Here is a 24,601-nt window from a genome sequence, read left to right as displayed (position 1 = left end):
TATTTGAACAGAATTTTAATTTTTCAGATAAATTTTTTGTGAATTTAGAAGAGAATGTGAAGGATAATAGTAAGATGTTACAAATCAAATTTAAATCCTGATTTTACTTTTTTCATTTTCTACATCAATAATACTAACCAATGATTGGTTTGAAATATATAATACAGTAAACTCTTGACAGAGGTATGATTGGAAAGTGAAAAGTTCTGATTAATGTTATTGTTGATAGCACACATGCTATTTATAAGTCTCTAATGTTAAAAATATGTCACACAGAAAAACCTGGTGAATCTTTGGCAACATAATAGGAGAATCACAGATCTTGTGATACTCAGTTTTTAAAACTGCAATTGCACTCAATACAGGGTTATGTTCCCAGCTCTTTTTTACGGTAAAAATGCATTTCAATAATGAAACGTGTAATTTGGGAATTTTCACTGGTCTACAAGAACTTCAGATAGGTTGATTATGTTCCATAGAGTTGATTTTGTTTAGTCAGTTTTGAAAAGGGGTAACTGATAGTATTTTTTGAAACGAGACGCAAACAAGACAGCAGAGAAAGACAGGATATTTGGTTTGAGAGCCCATGAGAAATGTTGGCAGGCGGGGCTGTTTATCCCACAGAAGAGAAGGCTGGAGCAGAGCTTCACGTCTGCAAGGCCAAAACTGGCCTTCTTTGTTGCCTCAGAACATATATCATGCAGCACCTGGGAGCCTTTGAGAAAGACAGATTTTTTTTCAAGGCAAAACAATGAGAACTGTTGAAGAATGGAGCAGGCAGGCGGCCCATCACTTACGCTTTTCTTGTCCTTACACATGTTCATGGAAAGACTAGGGATTCGCTGGATATGTCCTTTGGCTTGAAAGAAACTGTACCTTGCATACTGCCGCCACTCCACTGCAAACACCCCGCCAAAGCATGCTCTCCATTCCTCTGTGATCACAGTAGACTAGGAGAGAAGGGCCGTTTACCTCTCAAGGTTTTTCACCACTAGGGGGCGTGGTGCAGCGGGTCAGAGCATCGGCCTTGGTCTAAGCCACTCTACCTGGGCTCAAATCCCACCTTGGGCATTGCTAGCTATGATTTTGTGTAAGTGGCTTAACTACCGTGTGCCTCAGTTTTCACATCTGTAGGATGGAGATGATGATGGTACCCACCTCGTGGCTGTAAATAAGATCATGCATGTCAAGTAGTTACAGTCGTGCCTGGCAGACAGCAGATGGTAGCCGCCGCTGCTCCTTCTGTTGTGATTGTTGTGTTACTCACCAAAGACGTGGCTTTGTTTTGTTCAGATGAGCTGCTTCAGAAAGAGCAGAACTACTCGGACGATGTCTTGGCCAACATGATCAGCGAACCAAGAATCAGTTATGGCAATGATGCTCTCATGCCATCTTTGACTGAAACCAAAACCACTGTGGAGCTTCTTCCCGTGAATGGAGAGTTCAGCCTGGACGATCTCCAGCCCTGGCATCCTTTTGGGGTCGACTCTGTGCCCGCCAACACAGAAAATGAAGGTAAGAAGCCCAGGAGGGAACAAGAAAAGTCTGGTATGTATAATCTCTCTCGTGTTCTTAAGGGGTGACTTTTGATATGAATTTTTAGAAGTGCTTTCTCACTGAGAGGTATTTTGTTGCCTCTGGAATGAAAGCACAATATTCAATTAGTGTTTATGAGACAGTGGCCTAGAATGCACACCTTTGAAGAAAACAGACATGTGATAAAACTATGGAAATCACAGATCACCCAGTGGAGAGAGAGTTTTTTTTTTTCTTTTTTGGCCACACTACGAGGCTTGCGGGATCTTAGTTCCCCGACCAGGGATTGAACCTGCGCCCTCGGCAATGAAAGCACAGAATCCTAACCACTGGACCACCAGGGAATTCCCAGAGAGAGAAATTTTGATGGGGCCTGCATAAATGGAGGTTTGAAAGCCACCAAAATAGTCTTCATTGGTTATTTATTCTAGTGCATTACATTTCAGATCACGTTAAATGTTAAAGGCAAAGATAAAGAACCACTTATGTCATGAAATGTAATTTTGCTTAAGAGTTACACAATTCTGTGTTTGGAAAGTTAAATATAGGCAGCTTTCAAAATTAAGAAGCACACTGACCTAAACATTTCTTCCTATGATAATTCAGAAAAGCAAGATTTTCTCTGTCAACAAATTTGCACAATGGATTATGAACTTTTCATTCACAGGGATTTCTTAGCAGAAGTTTTCAAATAATATCTATTTGGGAGAGAGAATTTTTTAGTTCTTATTCCATATCATTTTACATGTTCAGAAGTATAAAATTTTGAACATAGGAACACCTTGATTTCTAGATACTAATAGTTTGTTTTTCAAGAACACATAGGATTTTTTTTTAATAAATTTATTTTTATTTATTTTTGGCTGCATTGGGTCTTTGTTGCTGCACGTGGGCTCTCTCCAGTTGCAGCGAGTGGGGGCCACTCTTCAGTGTGGTGCGCGGGCCTCTCATTGCGGTGGCTTCTCTAATTTCAGAGCACGGGCTCTAGGCACACAGGCTTCAGTAGTTGCAGCACACGGGCTCAGTAGTTGCAGCACACGGGCTCAGTAGTTGTGGCTTGCGGGCTCTAGAGCACAGGCTCAGTAGTTGTGGCGCGTGGGCTTAGTTGCTCCACGGCATGTGGGATCTTCCCGGACCAGGGCTTGAACCCATGTCCCCTGCATTGGCAGGTGGATTCTTAACCACTGTGCCACCAGGGAAGCCTGAGAACACACAGGATTTTATCTGTGATTTTTCTTTGTTAAAGAAGCAACTTTTGACGGTAATATTTTGACAGTAATAAATATGGATATATGTAGTATGGATGCCTCAGAATACAGTCACTCCTCAGACTAAATATAAATCCAATATTAGACTGTAAGTGCACTGGAGAAGCTTTTTTTTAAAGAACCGTTGCAGAAAATCTTTATATGGACTGTTTTCATAACATGAGTAATCACCCCAAATGTGTTTCATTAATTTGGAAAAAGGTACCTTCTAGTAATAATATCAGACCGTAAACAGCAGTGTTATTTATAATATAAAAATAATTAAGACTACCATTTTTAAAAATAGTTCTAACACAGAGGAAAAGAATTTAAGGATATTTAGTTATCAAAGAGCTGGGTGACTTCCTTATTAAATTGTATTATTACTAGAATGCTAGTTTTGTCATTTTTTAAGATAAATACATTTTGGTCATTTAAAATCCTCATCAGTCAGTCTCTAATGAGAATTTTTTGTGAAAAATGTCCAATCTCATTTTGTAAACTGAACACACACAAGATTTCTTCTTTTCCTTTAGGATATTGGGTTGTTTAATTGATAGAGAAATAGGTAACATGTATGGAGTCTAACAAACTTTGTTTGGTAGAAAATTGCCGTCCTTGATGCCCTTTTTATACCAAATAATGTTAAATGTGTAGTTTGTCATTTATGTCCAAGTTTTAGCTTTTTATGGAAAAATTTAAATACATAGATTATTCTCTATTTTTATTAAAAATTGCCTCTGCCATTGAGAACTTATTCATCTCCAATGTGATTCTAAAATTATAATTTATAAAGAATTAAATATCAATTTCTTATAATTTAAGACCTTTTCACATGTCTTTTAAATATATATTTTCCATAAATGAAATGTTCCCATTTAATATTTTCCATTATTTATTGATTTTGGAAAAGTAGGATAAAACATACTTTAGAGTTTACTGTAATCATTTTTATGAACACACACACAAAAATAATAGAGACTACAAATTGTAATTTATTTATGGTAAAATTTATGGAAAGAGATTTAGAAAGCTAACAACGTAAGCTAAGTTAGCAGCAGAGTAAAATTAATTTACAGACATTAATGTGGATGTTTGTTGTAATATTTGGTATTTCCTTTAGAAATGTGAACTGTGCAAAGTTTAATGAAGATAAAAGACACTCCAGCCCCTGTTTTGTGTTAACTCTTCAAATTTAGTGAATACAGTGAAATGCAATGAGCTTGGTACCACAGAGCACAATAGAGAACAGCAAAACGTTATAAACATCCCAGAAGATGCTTTACTTCCTGAATTTCAGAATTTCCCTTTCTCTATCCAATCTTGAGAGCTCAACTGCTTTATATATGAATATCAGCCTACATGTTTCCTTGGTGTCTTTAATGAGGTAAATTTAGCTTTGCATTTATCATATTAATAGTATAAGTAATACCACAGTTAAATAAATCTGCTCTTATATGCCCTAAGCATTTTATCTTGACTTTATGTGTACTCAGAGGCATATATATGATCTCCACTAAAAATTATATGCACTCTATCAATATTTAAACATGCTTCTTATGTTAAAATTTTTAAATAGTAGCCAAACTGATCCATTTTGTTTAGGAAAAAAAAATGGGATGAATACTGACTGTTCCTTTTATGTAGAAATATAAAAAGGAACTATTTCATTTCACTAAAGCCGCTTCCTGAAGTTCCGCCCCTGATGCCATTGTCAGCACTCTCAACTGTTTTCCTGTTCTTCTGCCCCTTAACAATTCCCTCAAATCAAACAAGAAACAAAGAAGTGTTGGTACAAGTTAGAAAGCAAGCTGTGATTTTTTTTTCTCCTCCTCTTGCCAAATAATCCAAAAAAAAACTGGGTTTATCCTGGGTTTCCCCAAAGTGATCAGTTTCCCCAAGGTGATCAGTTTTTGGAAGGTCAAGAACAAAAATGGTTTGGAGATACCCCAGAACAGCAATGGACTGAACACACACCCCAGGGCCCTTGAGTATTGCCAAGATAGATGCCCAGTTGGACATAGTCCGTGACTGAGTGCCTCTGGATCCCTGACCAAGAGACAGCTGTTACATTGCCTAGGCCTCATCAAAAGAGCTAATAGTCTTGTTAAATAAGGATGTTATTGACAAACATCCAAATCTTACATAAGAGTATTGGAGGCAATAATATTTAAGATCTCAGAGCTTGAGTTCTGGTTTTCACCACCATCAGACCACCACTCCTTTTATAACATTTTGAAAAGTCTCTCTAACAATGAATCTTAAACCGAACTGACAGAGTTTGGTAGGGGAGTCAATACAATGGATGTAATTTATAGTAAGTGTTTCAACAAGTGTTCAGGCTTGACCACCAATGGAAACAATGGCAGTCAGGCGTTTGCTCCCTTATGGATGTGACAAATACAGACGCAGACTGATAGGGGGGCCCTGAATTCGTTTTTCTTTCTTCATTTTATCCAATGGTAAGCTCCAGGAAGATCTACAGTAAGAACTGTGCAGAAATGCATTGTGTTTATATATAAAGCTGAATGAGGTTTTGGACTCACATAATCGTAAATACATGAATGTCCAGCAGGAATTTAGGAAGCTGTGTAGGGTGCAGGACAATTTCTATTTCTGTGGGATTGCCCTGTGCATGCCACCTAGCATCCCCGGTCCCCAGTCACTAAAAGCCAATAATGTCCACCCTCCTTCTCCCATCATAGTGACAACCAAAAGCACCTCCACATTCTCCACCATCCCACACTACAGAATGATGTGCATCAGCGTTTAAATTCCAGCGCTACTACGTGATTTGGGGCAAGTCACAGAGCCTCTTGGGCTGCTTCCTAGTCTGTAAAATAAAGTTGGTAATAATTGCTAACTCAGAGACAGGGTGTGAGCATTAAATGAGATGGCATGGAAAACTCTTAGCAAAGTGCCTAGAATGTAGTAAATGTTCAGTGGTAGTTTTTTGCTTGTTGGTTGATTTTATTTTGTTTGTTTGTTTGTTTTTAAATAGAACCAGGATCATATTAGAGAGGTTTTACCAGCTTGTCTCAGAGAGTCACCCTATCACCCAAACAGTATATCCTTAAAATTAATGAATATAACAAACCGTATAATAGTCCTAAAATCCTACCCTTTCTCCCCATCTTCCTCTTCTCCCTCTCCCCAGAGCCTGTTCCTTGTTAATCTTACAGACATGTGCTTGCACACAAAGCTATTGAAAATATCTAAAATTCTCAAAGGATTTCCTTTCATTGTTCATGCAATCCTTATCATCATCAGAGCTTCGAACGCTTACCAAAAATTTGTTATTTTTCTCAAGAACAATCAGTCAAGTCCACAGAGAGGGTCAGACACCCAGGCATTCTGTTAATTTATATTGAAAAAATAAGCATATCACAAACACAGTTTTCCAATATTTTAGGCTCTTTGACCAGCTGCGATTTGCCTTCAGGGGTTTTTATTCTGTGGTTTTCTGAGCCACAAAACTGAAATGGCTAAACCGAAGTGAAGCTGTTGTTTTATAAAACAGTTGTTCTCATGGATTGTGAAATCATCTGGCTGAAAGCTTTTGTGCTGATAGCGTTTTTGTTTGCTCTGCATTTTCATGACTGCCTGACCAAGCCAGCCTGAAGATGAGGAAGAATGCAGTGGCCACCAGAAAGTTTTTGTGGCCAGCAGTCAGCTTGTCTGTGTATAATACATACACCAAACACTATGATATTCTTCAAGAGGCACACTAGGTCCTGTAAGATTGTATTGTGTAATTGCATCGTGAATTTGCCCTCTGGTACATTTTCACTTAGCCATAAAGCAGCAAGGAACAAAGCACTTTAAATGGGGAAATTGAGATTAAATAATGTCTTTCATCAAACCTGCAAGCCAGGGCTTTTCAGGCCCCTCTTGTCTACGAGTAAAACTGATTTCCTGCTGATCCCTCCATCACCTTAGGCCTGATGGAGAGGGGAGGTCGTGCTGGGCAGCATTTAGCTTAGAACTGGTCTATTACAAGGAATGCCAGAGCTAACAAACTCAAAAGTCCTAGCGCTTCCATCATTCTATTTCTTTTTATAGGGGACTGTTTGATTCAGAGCTGCTGATGGCAGTAGAATAACATATTTCTGCCTAAGTTTTATTTTAACTCTTTAAGACAATCTGTTTCTAGTGTTTAATTTACTAAACAGCCAAAGTAACATGTTTTGAACACTATATTGAAGTTACTTGCTGGTTCAATGAGTAATGGTCCATTTGAAAAATTAGAAAGTATTTATTTTGGATTGGGAGGTAATGCGCTCCTTTTTCTTGTCAATGTATCTTCTTTTTTGCAGTGATGAAATTATCTTTTAATTATTGATGTCTGATCACTGAACATGAGTTACTTATTTTTTGAATATTTACTCATATTAAATCAGCCTCACACTGTTAAAGCAGACTAAAGTTTAAGTCACTAAAATTATTATTGTTTATCTTCCTAAAAAATATAGTTTTATTACTGTTTTCAAATAATACATGCACCTTGAAACAGAAGGGCAGAGAAATTTATAGGAATGATGTCCTCACCCAGAATAAACTACTGACAGCTTTTTGTGGTAATATCTTTCAGACCTTTATCTATGCACATTTGATGCGTTTCCATATTCCCTTGAGTAATTATGGAATAGGGCTTTATCATTTGTAAGGGTCTTTGGCATATGTGTGCACGTTTGAGCCCTGGAAAAACCCAGCTTCCTTGTGACAAAACAGAAGCTCAGAAAGAAGGAGGTTTGCCCAAGAGCGCAGAGAAAACAAGTGGTGGCATTAAAATGGACCCTGAGATTAGACTGACTACCACATCTTCAGTCCAAATTTAAACCACAAACTCAACCGCTTTCCCCTGAGTGGAATACAGTTTCTAATGATTGAACCATTGATGAAGGTAATCACTTTAAGTTACTTTTTTGCTCTGTGAGTTTGCTTTGGTACATTCTTACCTTCAACTGAAGCACCATTTGGGGCTCTTGTCATCAGGAAGCTCTCAAAAAGTACAATAATCCTTCAGTTAACACCATTTTATAAGGAGTAATAAAGTCCCTCACTATACGTTGTTGCGGATGGGAAAAAGGATGAAATACAGAGAAACAGTATTGTTCAGATGTATTTGTGAGTTGCAGAAGGAAGTATGTCTTAATCTGATACATCAATAGAGTGTTAGTCATCCTCACAACAGTTGTCATAGACTATTTCATAAATAAGATATTTAATAAATGCAGTTTTATAGTATTTGAGAGTTTTTGAAATGGATTTTTTTAATTTTTGGTTCCTCATTACAATTAGAAGATAACAGTTATTATTTCTATTTTACTTATGAAGAAACAGCCTCAGACGTGATCATTTGCCCCAAGTCGCCTGCATTGTAAATGTTGGGTTTAGATGCCTCCGCCCTCCTTTTCTCCTCTATGGTGCTGCCAGGCTGCATGATAAAGGACCAAACCACCTTTTTCTTTGGATACATCCAAATATCTTGGTAGTCTCAGCAACATTATTTTCTCCTATTTTGAAGACTTGGCTTGCTGCCACTTTCTCCTCACTTACTGTTCCCTGCTAACGTATGGCATTCAAAATCGACTTGGGCTTATAATCCCATTTTTGAAAGCCCGGGCTGCGTGCATCAGTAAGCTGTATGGTCTTACTGAAATTTTTGATCCAAATGCCATCCCATCGAGCACACCTTCTCTTCCCATGGGCACCTCTGCTCACTTTTCCTTACCTTCTTACTTTTATATTTCCCAGGCCTTACCCAAGAGGCTGTATCCTCCCTCATGGCTTCACTGGCCCCTTGTCCACTATTTATCCTAAAAGCTTTGTTTCTTTCCCTTGCCTGTTTCTTCAAAGACCAGGGTAAGTTCAAGTTAATATTTTCTGAGAATCAGAAGTACTTTGGAAATACCAGCTAATGGTCAACAACAGTGGGCACTATTGTGCTGACTGCAATGTTTTCTTTGGGTCAGACCCAGAATACTCGCAAAGAAAAAATTGTGAAAGTCGACAAATATGAAAGGAAGTATTTGCACTTCACACATTTCAACTCTATGTCATCTATGAAATAGAAACCAGTCTTTAAAAATACAGAGAGAGGGGGAGGAAACTCTGGTTTACCTCTTCTACCCTCAAACTGGGAACAAATTTGCTTCGCTAAATGGCAGATTATGTGGTGAAACGTTCCTCTCCTGATAAATTCCTATTTGCATTTCTCCTGGCGATTTAACGGAGTCCTTTTATAGTTAATTAACTGTAAAATGAAATAAGATTTTTAAAAAAAAGATAAGATTGGATAGTTGTAAAAGGAGGTATCTTTAAGATTTTCCACTGCGCTGGGTATAATGTATTTTATTTCTAATCAAAAGCCAAGAAACTATTTCTAAATTCGCTGAGAGGAAAACCCACACTCCCAGCCCCTCTTCTTTGATGTTGCCGCGTATCTTATCCTGGTGAGCGCATTTATTAGAAAACTAAGGAGTAGGATTGGCACATCAATGGCGATAAGCCTTTTGAAGTGGTACCCCTCCCATCCTTGATGCTCAGGATTAACTCACTGTGGTTCTTTTCTAGCTGCTCCTCTTTTTTTTTTTTTTTTTTTTATAACTTGTGTATTGCACATGCTTTTCCTTGCGCTGTGTTCAGGAGCCACGACTTACCATCTCGATTTGTCTTGTTTGCTTTCCGTGTATCTTGCTTCCTGTGCCCAGTCGAGCCCGTTGACGCCCGCCCTGCCGCCGACCGAGGACTGACCACTCGACCAGGTACATCCCGGTGACCCTCCGCCCCTCCGCATCTCGCGCTTGCGCAGACGCAGCCCCTTTCTTGGGGGTTAGCCTCTCTGAATTGCAGATATGGAGAAGCAGGGTTTGAAATGACCATGGAAACCAAACTTTTTTAAACTCCCCTTTGCTTTTCCTTACACTTCATTTCCCAAGTTCCTAAGTAGGTGATCAATTTTTTTTCTTTCTGAGCGTTCCTTTTGAAGCAATAAAAAGGAGCCCTTCCAACGTTTGGTTTTTTCTTTTGATTTTCTGGTGGAGAGGGTTCTGTAGAGCCTGTCGGTCCTCAAAAATGGAAACCTACATAGATGCAGACTCTAGCTGGTGACGACCTGGTTACTGCTGGAACATCTCATTCTTTCTTTCTTTTTTGGTATCCGGATGGTCCGTTTCTAACTGAACTGGGCTCAAACTTGGCACAGTTCCTCAAGTAGACATGAGTTCCTAACAATATCAGAATTGGAATATCTTTAGAGCCCAGAAATATTTCCATTTTATCTTTTGTGGGTTGTATATACTTATTCTTGATGAGTGTCTAAAACACAGCAGAGGTACGTGCCTAATTTTCCATACAAGTTCTTTATTTTTTATACTACTTAAAATTCCCATTAACACTGATATGGACACTTCTTTTTTTGGTAGTTTCCCAAGCATTAAGAAGAAACACACTTTCACCTTCCTGTGTCTCAAATTTAGCGTTAAGAATAATGTCACACCCAACAAAAGCACATACATGCCTGGTTTTGACCCCGTGCACTACCTCGTCCAACTGATAAGTAGCCATTGCCTTCAATGAATCAAAAAGAGAAGTTACTGAATTGACAAATCTATATATATTCTGGGGAGATTTTACTCCCCCAACAGGGCAAACCTACCCATAAATGTTTTCTTCTGTATCTTCGTAATGTCCCCACGCGGTAATCTAGGAACAGGGCATTAACCTCATATGGCGATGTTAACACAAGGAGGTGGACCTTTGCTCCCAGGTTGAGATGCAGTCAGCAGCGGGGCCAGGAGCAGCCCCTGCCCCTCTCTGCCAGCACAGGCTCAGGTTCCATCTGCTTCCCACCACAATCACTGACGAGAAATTCAGAGTCTGCCTTGTGGCACCTTCATGCCTCTGCGCTATGATTAACAGGGCAGCGGGGGCAGTGGAGTGACACATCTTGACAGCCAATCTCCTTGATTTTATGAAACTCTTTCTGTAGGGCTTTTCAGAGAAATTTAAATTATAGTAAGTCAGACCCAGTTTCAGCTCTTCTAACGTCTTCCTTATTGCCAGTGTCACACAAGTAAATTTCAAGGAACCAGCAGTTGACACATCCCCAGCCTGCTCAGCCCACTGGTAGGGCCCAAGGCTGAGTGAGGGTCCGTTCCATTCTAACTGCAACTGATACCAGCTTAGGCTGGTCCTTTGCCTTGGGCCTTTTTTTATGGCACTTCCTACTTTGTTTTTAAAGGAAGAGATGCTTTTCATATCCAAGCATGAAATGTGAATTAGAAGTGCTCATTCAACCAATTTTATTAAGTTGCTACATTGGGCACACTGGGCAGTTATGTTCCTATTGAAATACCCAGGAAGAGGTAACACCACTGAAGTCGATTTTTTTCCTTTTTTAAAAAAATCTAAAATGAGAAGGACTTTTCCATACATTCTGAAACAAAAACAATTTGTTTTAAGGGAAGAGCTTGAGAATACTTAGAGGTAATATACAGATGGGAAGAAGCTCCTTCTAAAGTCTTTGTTGTAACAATAGCAATAGCTCATTTTGATGTTTCACAAAGACTCTCCAACTGCTTTGGAGGGTCGAAAGAAATTAAGTAATAAGGCCCCTGTTCTCAGGAGCTTGAATAGAAAGACCACACTTTGTGTATTTAGAAAGATGAGATGGAATTAGAAAGGCACGGAAATACAAAGTAACATAAAGTGTAAACCACCTTGTGATGTTTGTTTGTGATGTGAGCAGATGGGGCATTAACCAAGGGGTGTGTTAAACAGGGCACTTGCTGGAGATGAGCTTTGAGATAGGTTTTGAAAGGTTTTGGGCACATCCATTGTCAAAGAAGAGGGGAATATTCTCTACAGATAGATGAGAGAATGGCCTGGACCAAGCTTCCTTTCTTATACTATTGTAAGGCTTGGGTTCCCCAGTAGAAGAGGGCCATAGTGGGGAAAGAATGCTCAGATAGGAAGTGAGGGAGATTCTAGCTAAGGTACGTTTATGAACAGTCCTATTTGCTGCATATGTCTTAAGACATACGTATGCTCTATATTTTTGTGCTTGTAGTGAGTCTTTCGAGCATTTGGACCAGTTTCCCCCTGTGTTTTCTAGCATTACTTCCGGTTCTTCATCATCACACTTGATGAGACCACGTGTTTGAGTCTAATGTGCTCAATTATATCATTAGATTTTCCAAACTTAGAAACCCTTTCCAGGATTGTCACATCATGTTATTCAATTGATGTCATTGTTTTTTAAATAATCACTGCTGTCACTCTGAAACAAGTAAAGAAAGGGCTTTTGTATAATCACAACTAAGGAAAATGACTTCTCCTTGACTTCCATATCTGAAATAACAGGGCGCAGTAACTTCTAGAATGTAGTGTCAAGGAAGGAACACCATAATATCAGTGGTGATTTCTAGGGACGGTGACCATTACAGCTACTCCTCTGGGCTTATTTCCAGAGAGAAATAGACTCTGAAGGACAAGTAACGCCATTTGACCAGAATAAAGGAGACAAATACAGGCATACCTCGTTTTATTGCTCTTCACAGATATTGCATTTTTTTTACAAACTGAAGGTTTGTGGCAACCCTGAAGTGAGCAAGTCTATTGGCGCCATTTTCCCAAAAGCATTTGTTCACTTCATGTCTCTGTGTCACATTTTGGTAATTGCCCATTATTTCAAACTTTTTTGTTATTATTATATTATGGTGATCTGTGATAGTGATCTTTGATGTTACTATTGCAAGAATATTACAGCTAGCTGAAGGCTTAGATGATGGTTAGCATTTTTTAGCAATAAAGTATTTTTAATTAAGGTACACGCATTGTTTTTCAGAATAGACTACAGTATAGTGCACACATAGCTTGTATATGCACTGGGAACCCCCCAAAAATAGTATGACTCGCGTTATTGCAATATTCACTTTATTGCGATAATCTGAAACTAAACTGCAATATCTCTGAGCTACGTCTGTACATTAGCAGGCTCTTCACAGGGTGGAAAGCTTACCCTTCTCACTCTAATTTTAACCACGCTTCTCCAGTCCTAATAAAGGAAACCAGATCCTTTGAGAAGGGTTTCCTGAAGGACATGCTTCCCTTCTTCAAGTGAACATGCTTCCCTTCTTGCTGAGAGCCTGGTGTCAGAGCTTAGAGAATGAGAGTCTGGTGTCAGAGCTTAGAGTGGAATCAGGACAACTCGGAAAATGCATGTGGTAAAACTGTACGTGAAGATCCCTGTGATTTATTTAAAACTTCTCATCACATATCACTGTATGCAGTTTCAGCTTATTGTCAGTGACATTTTCCTGGTGCAAGCTTATTAATTTTTTCCCCTTTTAATGACATTTGCTTAATGTATGGAAAGGCTTTTCAGTGAATGACTGTACATGCTGTACAAAAATAAACTAGGGAGAGCTCTTTCCACTGAGAGTCCTGCAAACTATTGTGCTATAATTAATTATCTGTTGTTCTGACTTGCTACATGAATTTGAAATTTTTTTGACTATGAAAAGTAATCTTCGTGTCCTTTCAGAAAGAGTGTGGGTTTTTCTAGAAGGAAAGACTATTCAAGAGAGTTTTCTTCAAATCTCAGAAATATAATTTTAACTATTGCACTGTTAGATCCTGATGACAGAAAGAGGGTAAGGTATAAAGAAATCACTTTGGTTCTAAAGGGACCTCAGATTTAAAAGGGTTTGTAGAAAGATAAAAGTATACAACTAATGAGAAATAAAAGAGCATTAGTGTCACAGCCCAATAAACATTTGTATCAGGAAGATTAGAGGTCAGAATAAGATGAAACTTATTAGAAAATGCTAGTCATTTTAAAGCAAGAACATAAGTAAGAATAGAGAGCCCTACAGCTCTTGGGATGGGGTTAGGGATCAGGGGACAGTCAGTGAGTGGACCAGTAAAAAGATGAGAGAGGATGGGAAACGGTCCCACTCTGATTGTGCTTCTTTCTTTCATGTGTATATTAAACAGGATGGTCTTTTGTTAAAGGAAAGGAAAGTCCAAGACAGGTGAAGATGAGAAAACAAGGCACTAGCCCTTTGTAATAGTTATCTATTACTATGTAATAAATAACCCCATAACTTAGCAACTTAAAAACAAACATTTACCTTCTTATAATGAATTTCAAGGATTTCAAACATGGTTTAGCTGGGTGCTTCAGGCTCAGGGTCTCTCAGGAGGTTGCAATCAAGACCTCTGCCACAGCTGCAATCATCTGAGGGCTTGAAGTTTGGCTGGGGCTGGTGGGTCTTTTTCCAAGATGGCTTGCTCACATGGCTGTTGGCAGGAGACCTCAATACCTCACCATGTGAACTTTTGAGTGTCCTCACAACATGAGTGTCCTCACAACATGGCAGCTGGCTTTCCCCAGACCAAGTGATCCAAGAGAGAGAATACAAAGGAAGCTGCCTTGTATGACCCAGTCTCAGAAGTCATACCCCATCAATTTTGCCATATTCTAACAGTGGAAGCAAGTCACTATATCAGGTCTACACCTGAGGAAAAGGGAAATAAATCCCACCTCTTGCTGGGAGGAGCATCCACAAATTCGTGGATATATTTTTAAACTACCACACTTCTCTACTCAAGTCCAAGTTCCTATAAATCATGGGCTAGAAGAACTTGAGGGCAAGATCGTAGAACCACTCTCCCTGATGTTTGTGGACTAGGAAGAGCTGGGAAGATAGGGATAAGAAAACGTAGTTGTGACAAGCAGAAGGGAGAGAAGACAGCATCACAATCTACACGCCGGGTGGAGACTGACATTGATCTTGGGTCCATTTTCAAATAGGTTATTAAATGGAAGCTTTCTGAGCAGTTGGCCAAGAATCAGTGATATGTCACAACCACTATGGGTTCCCTGGATCTTGTAAAATTATCCTCTTTTCTCTTTGTGTAGACTGTGCTGTTAGACTGGCACGTCATACACTGTGGACATTGCTTTTCAATTTCAGCAAGATGTGTGACAAGGTTCACAGCACCTTGTAGACAAGACATAAGAGTTGATAGACCAAAAGCAGGAAATCAGGTCCCATGGGAGCTGAAGGAACTTGGTAACATGTAGCCCAAGTAAGAGAAGAATCAGCAGGAACATGGTGCCTCTCCTTGGGTATCTGATCTGTTCAAGGCTATAGGGCAGAAGGGAGATTTAGGTTTGCTCTGTGTTGAACAGAGTGGAAGTTATAAGGAAACTGATTTTGGCTTAATGTAAGAAAGGCCATTCTAGTAGACAAAGCTGTCCAAAAATGGAGGCAAACTGATAATTCCTCTCTGTTTAAGGAGAGCTGAGAGTTTACCCCTGGGTGGGAACACCAGAGAAGAGATGATTTTAGAAGCCATTCTCATCCTAAAATTCTGACTTTTGATATTTAATTGCTACAACGTGGAAACGATATTTACACTTTGTAATTTCACTTTTTGTTTTAAAAATTACTTTGCATTTTGATTTTAAGCTTCAAATTACTATCTGAAAAATTAAATTCATTATAACAATTAGTGTAAGAATCATATAGCAATTTATAGAGAAAGAAGAGTTAGTACGTTAGAAATTCTGTTAGTGCCACAGAAGCATTTTTCAAAAATTATGTACTGCAGTTCTTTATTCAGCAGATGAACCGTTTACATTATGTATCTATAACTAAATCACTTAACTAAATAAATGATATGATTTTTACAGTGCTTCACTGCATAGATGCACGAACATAATTTATTTGTAATTGGAACAAAGTCCTAAAGTAGCAGTTTTGTTCTGCCAGGTAATTAATACTCATTTTTAAAGCCTTTTATTATTTTTTCTGAAGGAATGAGAGCACATGGAAAAAGACATATAATAGGCTAAACAATAAGCACCTAAACCAAGCGAGCATATTCTAGGAGCAAATCCTTTCCAGCCTCCCAACTAGCATTTAACTTCTGTTTTTTTCCCCATTAAACAACAAAAAAAAAATTATAGCATGTGTTTAAAGACAATAGAAGCCTGAAGTGCAAATTTCTTTAATCTTTAATTTCTTTTTGTTTAAAATAGGTAGTGGTTAAGGATTTAAATATAGGGTGTCATTTTTCTTGAAGAAAGTCATTCATCTATTTTCCTCTAACTTCAGGCCTAGAAAGAAGTTTCTGGTAGGCTTTGTGTTATAATGTTATTGTTTATAGATAAAACAAATGGACTGGCCTGCGTATTTTGATTATGGTGTAATGCTTACGGTATCATGCAGGTTCGGGGTTGACAAATATCAAGACGGAAGAGATTTCGGAAGTGAAGATGGATGCAGAGTTCCGACATGATTCAGGATATGAAGTTCGTCATCAAAAACTGGTACGTGACATAATCTACCTCTTCCGACCACTCTGTCTTGCCAAATGACTTTCGTTCCTCTTGGGTCAGAAATCCAGTTAAGGAAAAGATTAAAACAAAAATAGAACACTTGCCTATAGGATCATCATGAAAACGTGAAGAAAAGAAAAAGAGGCTCTTTATATAGTAGTTCTTTAGGTCTAGAAAGCAGCTGAGCCCACGTTGGGCTTAAAGTGGAATTACTTTGTATTCTACCAGCCATTTTAATTAACTTCCTGTCTGTTTTCTAGGAAATCAGGTTTATAATAGGTTTGTGTGAAGGATCGAAATCTCAAATAAACACGTACAAACACTACTTGGGTTCACAGAACAGCTTCACGGCCGTTGGCTTAATTTCACATCTGTAACTCTTCCCCTGGGCTTCGTCGCCTCTCTCTCACCCCTCCTTTCTGTCCCCTCCCCACATTTTAAATTCTTTCTCCGGGGTGGGATGTTTGGGACCCTCTGGCGGTAGGTAGAGGGTTAGGTGAGCCAGACTGCATTATGTTCCCAGCAGTGTGTTCAGCCGAAGGCTTGGGCAAGAAAGACTGTGGCTTCGTTTTCAGACAAAATTGCCCTTTCCCCTCCCCCCCCAACCCCAAATGTTAGAATTGGAGTAAATCAAAAGGCACCCATCTCCCTTAAGGTTACATAAAAACCTTTACCGAAAGCTTCAGATAAATCAATCCTGCATTATGCTAGGGGTCCTCCCATCTTAAGAGTAAATAAGCCCAGTAAGTGGCTTAAATTAATAAAGAAGACAATTTTGTTGCACATTCAGTAGTGAACAAAAGTGGTAATCAAATTCTGAAAGCAGTAATAATACTTGAGAAGGACTCTCTCAGGCACTTATTTTGTTTTTGTTTGTGTGTGTGTATACATGTGTTTTTCCCTTTCAAGGGGAAACTGTCTTTCCATTATTCATAAATAAAATTTATAAATCCAAGTATTAAACTCCAACAGAAACCCCTATAAGGTATAGTGTATGCCTCTTTTCACTCTAAACAATTGAGGCAAGTTCAAAATTGACTTGAGATTCAGGTTTGCATTTTAACTCCCATTATCTTTTTTTTTTTTTTTTTTTAAAGATTAAGTAACTTGCTCACAGTCACAACCATTTGAATAGGAGCTTTTCTTTTTTTTTTTTTTTTTTGAGAGAATGTTTTGCTTATCTCTTTTAAATTTTATTTTTTTTATTTATTTATTTATGGCTGTGTTGGGTCTTCGTTTCTGTGCGAGGGCTTTCTCCAGTTGTGGCAAGTGGGGACCACTCTTCATCGCAGTGCGCGGGCCTCTCACTATCGCGGCCTCTCTTGTTGCGGAGCACAGGCTCCAGACGCGCAGGCTCAGTAATTGTGGCTCACGGGCCCAGCTGCTCCGTGGCATGTGGGATCTTCCGGGACCAGGGCTCGAACCCGTGTGCCCTGCATTGGCAGGCGGATTCTTAACCACTGCGCCACCAGGGAAGCCCTCCCATTATCTTTTTGATAAAAGCACAGGGAACTTTTGGAAGCATGGTTTTCGTTGGCAAGTTAATCCAGTGTCAGTTATTATAGAATCAGGGGCACTCTTGATCTGGCTGATGCTGAAGAGGTTAATAAAAACTTGTGGAATCTGTTGAGGATTTGGGAGCTGGTGGGGCAGAGAGCTGAAGATTAACGTGTGGATTTGTGTTTTCTGGCGCCTGTGTCATAAAAGCCCGTCTCCGCAGTTACACTAACTCCTGTAATACGACCGTGGCTGATGGCAGGGGCAGCAATTAAGAGAATCAGCTCCCTCTGCTGAGCCAGTTGACGAAATAATGTACTACAATTAGTGCAATGAATAGTACAAAATTACAGGATTTTCTTAAAGACATAGGAAGATGTCCAGACTTGCATTCATTTCTGATTACCTCATACTTTTATCGTTAGCTAATTAATGATTTGCTTTTTATAAATATGTTGAGTGAGCATATTGGTTTAGAAAGGGGCATAATTATGAACAGCTTATAATTTCGTTGCAGATATACCGTAAGTAAAACTCTTTTAGAAATTTGCTTTATTTGCTGTATTTCATGTTGCCTTTGCAGACTGCTAGGATGTTAGTTCTAGCCATGCCAGTCTGTCATTTTACTATCTTGAGATTATACTAAAAGAATTATTTAGGGAGCTGTTTTTATTAATTGACATAGCAAATGTGGTATATGTTCAGTAGTAGTTGGGCCAGATGATCCGTCGTAAGAGCATGTCCTTACATAAAAAATGATAAAAGTTGCAGTGTGTTTTTATAATTCCATTCAAGTAAAGTTGAAAAATAATGACTTGCGTTTATAAACAGTATGAAGGAATGTAGTGTACTAAATTTATCACTGAATAAATTTCTTCTTTACAGTAGTCTCTAAATTCTTTTCATGTTTAACACAAATAAACATCAAGAATAAAACAACATTTTTAGTTGAGTTGCCAGAGACAACATAGCAAGAAAGCATGTGTTAATGTGTGGCTATTAAAATTCCTATCTTGTTGCCTACTACTTCTTCTCTTTGAAATAAGTGCCTTTTAAGCATGATGCTTCTCAAGGTTAATTGGTGTCTTGCTGAATTATTGTGGCTGAAAGTAGGTAACAAGATGCCTTTTTTCTTCTGTTTAATGTCTTTGTTTCAGAATGCTTATTCCTATGTATTAAAAATGTCCCTCTAAGGAAATGAGGGCATCTATAGTTTGGAAAAGCACCTAAGGCATAGCGGTCATGCGTCAGGTCTCCCAGTTTAAACCTGCTGTGACTGGGAAAATACTGACCTCCTTTCATAATCACGATCCGTGCCTTTCCAGTTTTTGATAGATCCGAGAGCTGCCGTCCCCCTCTTACAGAATGTTCCATCTGTCAAAGGGTTTCAGGTCCCTGCAGGCTTCTGTTTTGCCGTTCTAGAGACATGTGGGGGATGGAGGGAAGTGGACTTTCTAGGACTGGGGAAGCCACATGTTGTACATCATTCTATAGACTGCAGATGTCATTCTTGGTAAGTAGAATGTGGGGTTTTTCTTCAAGTACGCACCAAATAATTGAGTGACCAACAACTCAAACTTATGACATAAAATATATACCGAATATACTGAAACTTTTCACATACCTCATCCAGATATCTCCCGCAATTACAATCCTTTCTCTTGCATTTGTTTTCAAGGTGTTCTTTGCAGAAGATGTGGGTTCAAACAAAGGTGCAATCATTGGACTCATGGTGGGCGGTGTTGTCATAGCAACAGTGATTGTCATCACCCTGGTGATGCTAAAGAAGAAACAGTACACGTCCATCCATCATGGTGTGGTGGAGGTAGGTAAACGTGTCTGCATGTTTGCAAGTGGGAGTGAAAGACTATGAAGAAAATCTTGCTGGGTGTTAGACTAAGAATCATCCAAGTATCTCTTCTTTGAACAAACAATCCATATTGCTGCTCAAGTTGCAGCTATTTTCTTGCTTCTGGTTTTTATTCATTCCAACTTATAACTACTGTGATCAAGACATTGGGGATATATGCTGCTATCTCAACTTCTTATAATTTGTATTGAAATATCAAAGTAATACTAATGGTAATGCCTGGCTTACGGATATTGTGATTATGGATACTGTGATTACAAACATTTAAAAGAAAAAATAACAAATGAAAAAGGAAGTGGAAGGCTGCTTTTAAAAAAAAAATTTTTTAAGCACATTTATTGCTGGATTTTTTTATCTTAAATAATTTGATTTCTACCTCAAGCCAGGTAATAGTAAATAATTTTCAGTAAAGAGTCTTACCTTTAAAGTTTCACAGAAAATCACATTGTACCAAAAGGCTGAGTGAAACATACAAGGTTGTTCAAGATCTTTAACCTGTCACCCTGCACATCCACCTGAAATATCTTAGTTTCAAGGTGTTAGTGCAGTGGCACTGGAGGTGGAGAGAAGACCCACAAAGTGACAATTACATTTACTTGAGACTCTCCAAACACCCCAACCTGTGAGAAACAGGAGTATGTACAACACAGAGGTAGCAAGTTACACCAACAAAACAGAGTAAGCTGCGGGATTCAAATATGATGCCTTAAACCCATGATACAAAATATTTTAAAATAAAATTAAATGTGCAAATAAGTTCTTTATATGCATTTAAAATGCAGGGTTTAGGGGAGGAACCTCACAGTATATGTATTTTTTAGGAAACTGTTAGAGAAAGTGAATTAATACATCTTGAGAAGTTTAGAATTTTTAGAGCTGAAAGAGATCTCAATGATCAGTTAATTGATCTTCTCATTTTCTAGATGAGAAAACAGACCCAGACAGAAGACATGTCCTTTCAATGTCAAATTCCGTAGAGCCAAGTTCACAGTACAGATATCCCCACATCCTGTCCATTGCTTTTTCCATCAGAGCAAAGTTCAGATATTTCCAGTGAGTTAAACTTCTCACTAACCCCAAGGAAATGTGCTCCAAACCATTCTTGATTATAGGAGGGTAGGAACGGTTTAAATAAATTAAGTTTGTGGCAAAGCCAGAAACCTCATTTAGTTCAGCACTTGGAACATCCAAGCTCCTTGTTTACAGGAGCTGCTGATGGAAATTTGTTTTGAGTCTTGTTTTCCATGCCCATCCTCGTGTGGAGGTGCTAAAGAACAGTGAAATGAATGAATCCAGGAAACAGGTGGCAAGATGTATAAGAGCTGAATGATTGACAGATAGGAGGGTAAGCACATAAAGAAGCGATGACAGCGTCATGAAGTGTGGGGCGCTGCTCTTCATAATAGTATTTCTGAGCTTCTGTCCTTTGAAACAGTATAAGATGTATTATTAGTAGTGTTATTAGCATCAGTAATCTCATTTCTACTCAAAACAATTTTTTTCAAAAAAAAAACAATTTTTTTTCATTTTTCATTTTAATTCCATGTTTGAGCAAAAAAAAAAAACTGTTTTCATACTTGAATAATTCAAAAGCCCGTTTAAATTTTTTTAATATAATCATACATTTTAATGGCCTTGAACTGATGAATCTACCCAAGAGGTGGTTTCCTTTTTATCAAAGTGCCCGTCTTTGGTGCCAAAGGACAAAGAGCCTATATTGGTTTGCTCAGGCTGCCATAGCAAAGCCACAGGCTGGGTGGCTTAAACAACAGAAATGTACTTCCTCACAATTCCTGAGGCCTCTCTCCTGGGCTCATAGGTGGCCTCCCTGTGCCTTTACACCGTCTTCCCCTGTGCAGGTCTGTGTCCTAATCTCCTCTTCTTGTAAGGACACCAGTATTAACTGCCTAAGGTCCACACTAATGACCTCATTTAACCTTAATTTCGTCTTTAAAGACCCTCCAAATACAGTTATATTGTGAGGTATTAAGGATTAGGTTTTTAGCATCGGAATTTGGGGAGGACACAGTTCCGCCCATAACAGAGGCCAGTGATGCTGGGCGGTAAAAACAAGGCCTCTCAGGGGCTCTTTGCCATGATTGCCATGGTTGTGCATGAGACTTACCAGGTACTGACTTCAAAGGACACATTCCCCAGGTCCCACCTCAGACCTAGGAAAACAGAATTTCTAAATAAGAGGCTGGAAATCTGAGTGTAGAAAATGTTCGCAGCTGAATCAGACATGCAGTCAGTTTTGAGAATCACTGATGTATATAGAGTGTTACCGCTCCTGCCTCTTTGTTGTCTAAGCAAACCTTAGGGAGCAGAAAATGGTATCTCCTTGTCTCCAAGCTCACTAGTCTCTCACTAGTCGCCTTTTAAGCCTTCTTACAGCTGCCTAGGTTAAATGTTTCTTTTGGTTAGTTAGCAAGAAAAGTCTCCTTGGTTTTGGAATATTAGAGCAGTTGATGCTTTAACATGAGTTCTGAAAAAAAAATAAATTAATTTTTAAACCAGAAGGCAACCTTGTAGGGAGGGCAGTCGATCAGCCCTTCTCTTGGTGTTTATTTTGTTAGCTACTTGAGAGCAACTAGGAACCTCTAGAGTGACTGCCCCACCTCCTTTTGTGTTTCTTTTCTTCATGTCCTCTCACTTCCTTCTTCCTTAAAGTAACAATGTTGTCAAGAGCCGGGAAACCATCCCGTGTTCCCTGGAAAGGCCTTCCTTTCTCTCCATTCCTTAGGTAACCCTTCCTCAAGCTCCGTGTTGAGCCAGTGTTCAACACGGAGCTTGAGGAGCTTCAGGCTAACTTCATCTAGGGTGCTTGTCACCATCCCTGCCCTCAGGAAGGTGATAGTCTAGCTGTGGTGGTTGAACTTGGACACAGAGAGCTGCAGCCCAGCCTAGACACCTAGGCTGCCTCACGTGGCCTGGGTGATGCAGGGTGCTGGGGGGTTTCAACCTCATTGCTCTCAGAGTCTACGCCGAATGAAGTGATCCTCCCACACACGTTCCTCTGCCTGTCTTAGCAGGCTGTCACCCTCAAGGACATGGAAATAAGTTTATTGCCAGCTCTGGTTAACCTATTTCATTAATGAGTAACCTTATTTCACCAAGAACAAAAATGAGTAAATGGGTATTCCCAGATGGATGGGTCTAAGTCTGTCAGAACAGAATACAGTCACACCTCACGCCATCCGTGCATGAAGGAGAAATCACAACAAAAGCTTTGGTGTCCGGGAAATCGCTCCTTCTTAGAGGAAAAGATTCCTGCAGAAGATCACAGAGGTGTGGAAGTGAAAGCAAGCCCAGTACTTTTATTAATAGAATCGTTACCCGGTAGAAATGAGCAGTTGCTAGTTTTGGTTTTGAAAAACTAAGCAATAAATGTTGATTTAATGACTTGCTTAGTCATAAGGCCAGAGATTCAGTCTGTAAGCCATTAGCCACGGTTTCCCAAGGAGATGACAGTGCTTCATTTGTGCTTCAAGCAGTGACAAGATAGGCTTCTGTTATTCTGTTTCCCAAATGTGCGCACCATCTCCGGTGGCTGAGTATCCCAGCGCCTGCTGAGTTACCCACCCTTGTCCTGCTGTAATCAGGTTCTGCAAAGCCCATTGACCCCAGGTTCTGTGTAGTAGCAGACGGGCCTTTTCTGCGCTGATGTCAGTTGACACTAAATATTTTAAAATATATATTGGAGTAGTATGTCCACTACTCCTCATCTTTAATAAGAAGTGGGGGGGGGGCACAAATTCTCTTTATTGAAGGACATAACAAAATTGTTCTTTCACAGATCTGATAACTAGAACACCAGAAGTCTCCCATCCCCGCCCCCAGTCATCTCATGAATGATCTAAAGAAGAGAGTTGCTTCTTTAGCTTTTTATGGAGATATGGCATATGACTCTTTCTAATGAATGTGCTATCAGATTGGTGACATTATAAAAATAGGTCCTTATGGGTCCTTTCTTCCTGGCAAAAAGTCAACTTTTAGCGGAGGCACCTAGCAACCGCTATAGAAATCAGACAGATTGGTCAGGTTAAATTGGAAGCAATGGTAAGAAAAAGTGAGGGTGGACTCCAAGTCTTCAGGCGGCTGGAAGTGAACAGCAGGAGGAGAAATTGGAAGGTCAAAGGAAATCCTCAGCGTAGCGGGAGAGTTCCAGGGCATACCTGGAGAATTACTTGATGTAGGCACTAAATATAACTGAACTACTTATAAAGAGCTGGAAATATAATTAAGAAAATGAACATGTATACTGTAGAGTAGAAAACCAACACTGCGAGGTTACTAGAAGGGATAAACCATTAGCTTGAAAACGTCATTGCTGTTCTCTTTGCTTGTACTTTCCTTCCCATGTTCCTGGTGGTTTTGATCTTCTTACACTCTCCGGTTACTTTGCATGTTTAGTTTATCTTATCCTCCATTCTTTGTCCACCTAGATGACCTGAAATGGAAAGTCTTAGGGGCCGGGATTCTGTTGTTGGGCCATGCATAAAGGGACACCCATCAACACACATCCTGCTGACTACTATACGTAATAAAATTAAAATACAGTGTCCACTGGCCCTCCTCCAAGCTTAAAGTACCTACACGAGAAACGGGATGGCAGGGGTATCTAGAAATTAAGGAGAGACCCAAATAGATTTTATGTCTGTAGTCTAGTGGTTGAGCTATAAATTCTTCTGGATATAGTGAAGGAATAAATAGCTCCAAAGAGTCAAGTTCAGGGAGAAAGGGGTAGGAAGAGGGCATTAGCCAAACAGTAGCCAAAAGTTCTACTCAAGGTCGTATTAGGACCAGATGAATCAGGCTCTTTGGGCTCAGTTCTCAGTGTGTGTCAGCAGCAGTGACCCGTGGAAGTCCAAGCTGGGGTGCAGCGCAGGGGCCCCGGGGTCTCTAACAAAGATGAAGACTTCAGATCAGTCATTGCTCCCATCAAGTCCAGAAAGTCCAGAGAGGGGACGCTCAGAGGTGTTGTGCCAGGTGGGTTTTCATCTCAGCAAGTGACACATGTTCCTGCCCCGGGGAGCAGATGGGGATTCTGTCCCCCACTCCATTGTTCTGTGGTTTCTTCCAGAATAAGCACCACTG

At 39.5% G+C, this 24,601-nt stretch overlaps 1 protein-coding gene across 5 annotated transcripts in view; it reads left to right on the top strand.

Moving 5' to 3' along the window:
• The window catches only part of APP (amyloid beta precursor protein), a 275,532-nt gene that overhangs the window by 246,587 nt on the left and 4,344 nt on the right, over positions 1-24,601 (top strand). For 3 of the 5 annotated variants that reach the window (XM_059921406.1, XM_059921405.1, XM_059921403.1), the window contains 4 exons: positions 1,294-1,515; positions 9,497-9,550; positions 16,028-16,128; positions 19,313-19,459. In XM_059921406.1, the coding sequence (XP_059777389.1) occupies positions 1,294-1,515; positions 9,497-9,550; positions 16,028-16,128; positions 19,313-19,459 (524 nt within the window). The remainder of the gene's footprint in view (positions 1-1,293; positions 1,516-9,496; positions 9,551-16,027; positions 16,129-19,312; positions 19,460-24,601) is intronic. The other 2 variants (XM_059921407.1, XM_059921404.1) reach the window with 1 other exon arrangement.

This window comes from Balaenoptera ricei, chromosome 4 (assembly GCF_028023285.1).
Source record: "Balaenoptera ricei isolate mBalRic1 chromosome 4, mBalRic1.hap2, whole genome shotgun sequence".
Classification (NCBI taxonomy): Eukaryota; Metazoa; Chordata; class Mammalia; order Artiodactyla; family Balaenopteridae; genus Balaenoptera; species Balaenoptera ricei.
Note: the sequence above shows the minus strand (reverse complement) of the source record. Positions and strands in the feature narration are given on the sequence as shown.